Source organism: Marmota marmota, unplaced genomic scaffold (assembly GCF_001458135.2).
Source record: "Marmota marmota marmota unplaced genomic scaffold, marMar, whole genome shotgun sequence".
NCBI lineage: Eukaryota > Metazoa > Chordata > Mammalia > Rodentia > Sciuridae > Marmota > Marmota marmota.
The window spans coordinates 126,548-131,328 of NW_026000051.1; the positions used below are offsets into that span (position 1 = coordinate 126,548).

At 60.5% G+C, this 4,781-nt stretch overlaps 1 protein-coding gene across 3 annotated transcripts in view; it reads right to left on the minus strand.

Annotated features, from left to right (window-relative positions):
* The window catches only part of Cel (carboxyl ester lipase), a 7,187-nt gene that overhangs the window by 365 nt on the left and 2,041 nt on the right, over positions 1–4,781 (minus strand). For 2 of the 3 annotated variants that reach the window (XM_048812814.1, XM_048812812.1), the window contains exons 2-11: positions 4,616–4,766; positions 4,410–4,532; positions 3,986–4,183; positions 3,351–3,481; positions 3,121–3,228; positions 2,858–2,975; positions 1,535–1,721; positions 1,167–1,370; positions 523–720; positions 74–245 (exon numbers count right to left, since the gene is read on the minus strand). In XM_048812814.1, the coding sequence (XP_048668771.1) occupies positions 74–245; positions 523–720; positions 1,167–1,370; positions 1,535–1,721; positions 2,858–2,975; positions 3,121–3,228; positions 3,351–3,481; positions 3,986–4,183; positions 4,410–4,532; positions 4,616–4,766 (1,590 nt within the window). Of the gene's footprint in view, positions 1–18; positions 246–522; positions 721–1,166; positions 1,371–1,534; positions 1,722–2,857; positions 2,976–3,120; positions 3,229–3,350; positions 3,482–3,985; positions 4,184–4,409; positions 4,533–4,615; positions 4,767–4,781 lie in introns of all 3 variants that reach the window. The other variant, XM_048812813.1, reaches the window with a different exon arrangement.

Sequence of the window (4,781 nt, forward strand, 5' to 3'; positions counted from 1 at the left end):
AGTCGTTGCGGGTGCGGAGTGGGGGGGCCAGGGAGTCATTGGCGGGGGCCCCTGGGGTGGCCCCCTCACCCACCACTGTGGGCAGTGCCCGGTAGGTCTGCGTCCAGTACTGCAGGTAGTTGGCCCTCAGGTGCTGCCTCATGGAACTGCTGTCCATCTTCTTGGTGATCTCCAGGTAGCTGCCGTCCTCCAGGGTGTAGGGGTACCAATGTGTGGGCACGGCCGAGTGGCCCATGTTGGGGTCCCTGCAGAGTGAGAAGAGGCTGGGCAGGTCCGAGGGCTCCCAGGAGGCTGCAGCTCTGAGCCCCGGCAGCTCCATGTCCACACCCTGCACAGCCCTGGCCCTCTGAAGACCCATCTGTGGCCCAGCGTTGGCTGAGGTCCTGGGCTCTGTGGGCAGCTTTTATCCTCAGGTACAGAAGGGGACACGGAGGCTCGGGGCTAAATGACTTGCCCAAGTCTCCCCACTGGCAGGCAGGGGGGCAGCGGCAGGAGGCCTTTTTGGCTCAACCCACACCTTACCCGCTTCTGGCAAAGTTGGTCCAGTAGGCGATCATGGCCTTGGAGACAGTCCTGTCCTGGAGCCGGTAGCCCAGCGGGGTGGCAAAGGGCTTTCCAAAGACATACTGGAGGTCATCAGCGTGGTCAGCCCCCACCCATTTGGGGTAGATGGGCATCCGAGAGGGATGGGAAAACAGGTAGAAGTAGGTGTGGGCACTCCTGAGAGGTGGACAGACAGCCGGGTTGGAAGGGACACTTGGAAGTGGGCCCTGGGGGAGGCCAGTGGGGAGCAGAAAAGGAGCTGGGGAATTCCCACCCGAACCCATGGAAAAAGTGGGGTATTCACACCTGGGGAAGGAAGAGCCACAGCCCAAATTCATGAATTCCACAATTCGATCATATTTATGCCTCACCTCTATAAGATGTTTGAGGCACCTTGCTCCTGTAATTTAGTATCAAGAAAGGGCTTTTTCCTCTCCACGTGAATTTGCACTTCTCTTTTGATTGGACAAGGTAAGGTATGTGTCCACATTTGTTTCCCTTTTTGCCTTGACTGATGGGAAGCTCACTGTATTTGTTTAGTCGGCCAAGAGGCCTCAGAAGTAAGGTGAAGCATCTTAGATGGCCCCTCCCCCCAGGAAGGCACCCACTTCCCAGAAGCTCACTTGGCTTTGGCTCTGTGCTGTGCCAGGGCGATCTCTGTGGGCATCAGGAAAAGAATGTCAGTCTCCAGGTCCACCACAGTCTTTTTCCTGGTCACCTGGGAGGGGTCCTGGGCCCAGGACTCAGTGTAGATGTCGAAGGTGGCCTGGGCACCCCTGAGCCCCTTGGTGACAGTGAGCCCGCTGACCAGCCTGTAGAAGTCCTCTCTGAAGGGAACAAGCAGGCACTGGACCCTCCACCTAGAACCACCCTCCCCTAGTACCACCCCAACCTGGCACCGACTTCCTGCACTCAACCGCCTGCTGAGCCTTTGCTAGCCTCCCCAGCTGTCCTCCAGCATGTGACCCTGGGGTCCTGTGCCCCTGCTCACTCTGTGATGTCCTGGTTGTTCTTGTTGATGGCCGGCAAGTCCATGCCTGCAAAGAGGTGGCCATCCATGTTGTTGGTGCCTGCTAAGAAGTCTGTGTCAGCAGCATTGGCGAACAGGTTGACGGGGTCATCAGGGATGAAGTCTCCATCGATGACCGGGATGAAGGCCAGATAGTGAAGCACGGGGTCTGGGTGGAGAGACAAGGGGCTCTTGGACCTGGCCGTGTCCACCTGGCCCTCCCATCGGCCTTGTACAGCCTGAGTCCATCTCCTTCCTTCTCTGGTCTATCAGAGATTCTCGACCCTGGACCTGGACACTTTGGGACTGGATAACGCTTCGCTGTGGGACGTGCTGTCCTGTGCAGGGCGGGAGGTGGCGCAGCATCCCTGGCCTCCACCGCTGGATGCCGTGACACCCCTCCAGCTGCGGCAATCAACATGTCTGCAAACCTTGCCACAGGGCCTCGTCCTCTCGCCCCAGGGGCAGGCACCCCTCTCCTCCCTCTCTTCTCACTCAGCCTGAATCAGGAACAAGGAGCTGAGAGTGAGGGAGGAGGAGGTGCCCACTACCGGGCTGGGTTCCGCCACTGGCAAGTCTGCAGCCTTCCAGAACCCCGACCAGCACCCAGAGGACCCGATAGCTGGTTCAGGGCAGGGCGAGGCCATGGCTTTAGTTCCACTCCTTCAGATAGCTGTGTGGGTTGGCAGAGAGCATGCTTAGCAAGCACAAGGCCCTGGGTTTATCCCCACACCCAAAACGGGGGGAAAAAGAGTCGGTTTGCATTTGAGCCCTATGATTTTCTTTGGCTTTGGCTTTGGCTTTGCATTCGCCATAGTTAAAGAGGCAAACGTAAGGCTTCCTTAGATTTGCTTTGGGAGAGAGAGCAGGACTCCAGCTGCCAAGCCGGCAAGCAGGGGAGTCCCTGCCAGGGCCCAGCACTGTAGATGCTCAGCCAGTGTTTGCTGAATGAGCTGCGGGAGGAAGAGGGAGAGGGTGTGGAGCACAGGACGCTGGGCCTGGGGACCTCTCTAAAATGTGCGTAAGTCCTTGCGTGTACGTGTTGTTGGGGGCATGGGGCCCATGTTATCAGCTTCTCAAAGGGGGCACCATGACTCACAGACAGTAGGAGACCCCTCCCTCCAGGAGCCCCTGAGGCCTGCAGCGGGTGCAGTGGGACACTGAGCTGTCTAGGGACACAAGCCAGTGAGTGACGGGCCTGGCCCCAGCCCCGGTGCCTTCCTCTCCTCTCCAGGAGCTTGGTCTTGCCCGGCAGTGGCCTCCCACCCCATAGGTCCCCGCTCTCCCCCAGCAGCACCCACTCACACTCCAGGTCTGCCAGGGGCACCTTGTAGGCCATGGTCAGGGCGTGGGGGTCGGTGATCTTCAGACACCTGGCCAGCCTGGCGGTGTCATCCAAGGGACAGCCCACTTTTTTGGCAACCTGGGGGCAGAGTAAGGTAGGCCGGTGACCAGGCAGGGAGCAGTCTGGGGCAAGGATAGGATCCAGGCGGACGGCAGAAAGCAGGAGGGCGCCCGGGGTCTCTAGCAGAGCCCGAGCCTGCCATTCCCTGCCCTCCTCCACTTACCTTCTTGGCCCAGAAGAGTGGGTCTTTCTGGATGGCCCAGGGGCTCAGGGCCACACCGCTCTGGCTGATGGCTCGCCGGATAAGGCCCTTGTTGTAGGGGGAGAGGGTCTGCAATACAGAAGTCCTGTCAGCCAGGCTCGCCCTGGCTGAGGACACCAGCCAGGGTACTTCAGGCTCCCCCTTGGCCCTCCAAACCCTGCAGAAAGCCCTCCTCTTAGGGACCCGCCAACCTGCAGAGAGACGCTGGCACCTCCCGCTGATTCTCCAAAGATGGTGATGTTGTTGGGGTCCCCCCCAAAGGCCGCAATGTTCCTCTTCACCCAGGCAATGGCCATGTGCTGATCCCGAAGGCCATAGTTACCTGGACAGGGTGAGGGGAGGAGTCTGTCCAGACCTGAGCTGGGGCTGGCAGGGGGCTGCGGGCACCCAGGGCTGGCTCAACAACATGGGAGGAGGGAATCGTCCTCAGTGGCATTGAGATCCTCGGGCAAACAGGGCCCCAAGACACTTGGTGAAGGGATGTGGAGCTTGGGACAGGGAAGGGCAGTAGTATGGCCAGGCCTGCTCATCTCCCCCGTCCCTGCCACAGTCCCTCCTGTTGTCTGTCTGTCCTGTGGCTTCAGTGTCCACCCCTGACTCTGCCCCAGTGTGTCATTTGGTCTCCCTGGGCTTCCCTGCCCCACTCCACTTGGCCTCTCGCAGCCTCCTGTTTCCCTACGTCACTCAGCTTAGCTTCCTGGCTCTGGGAATGGGATTCTGGCCTTTCTGTGGGGTTCTCAGGATCTTTCTGGGGCCAAGGGGTGCTGAGGGCATCTTCCTCCTGGACTCAGAGCTCGCAGGACCCACCCCAGAGCCTCCCACAGACCTGGCAGGTTGGCGTCCCCCGTGCTGAGGAAGCCCAGGGGGCCGACGCGGTAGTTGAAGGTGACAACGATGACGTTCCCACGCGTGGCTATCTCCTGCCCGTCATACAGGTAGTTATTGAGGAAGTTGGCCCCGTGGCCAGCCCCCATGAGGAATGCGCCTCCGTAGATCCAGATCATCACCGGCAGGTCCTGGGAGACTGAGACGCAGGAATAGGCCAGGTGACTCAGATGTCCCTGCAGCCCTCTCCTCAGCCATTCCCCTGCCCTCGTGCAGCAGGCACCTTCTCCCAGGCTGGGGACCAGAGGTGGGCGCCTCCCCCCCCACCTCTGTGTTGATTTCCAGGGAGCTCAGCTCGCAGCCCCCAGACACGGCCGGGGGCAGGGCTCTGATGTGGGGTTTCCTTTGGGGGTTGAGAGGCAGACCTTGCTTCTTGCCCTGGGGCACCCAAATGTTGAGGTAGAGGCAGTCTTCATCCCCGTAGGTGTTGTCCTGGGTGATGGTGGCCTGCAGGCATCGCTTCTTGAAGTCCTTGGCCTTCAGGGTCCCTGCGGGCAGTGGGAGGGGCTGGCGTGAGGAGGGCCGTGCCCTCACCACCCACCCAAGCTGGCCCAGCACCCACGGTGCCCACCTTGCCAGCCGGGGTGACGCTGGGGATTCTCCAGGGTCTTGGCAGTGGCAAAGGGGATGCCCTTGAAGATGTCGACAGAGTCGCCACCCAGGAGGCTCAGCTTCTTGTTGACACCTTCCACGAAGCCTCCTTCGGTGTACACGGCACCCAGCTGAGTGAGAGGCGG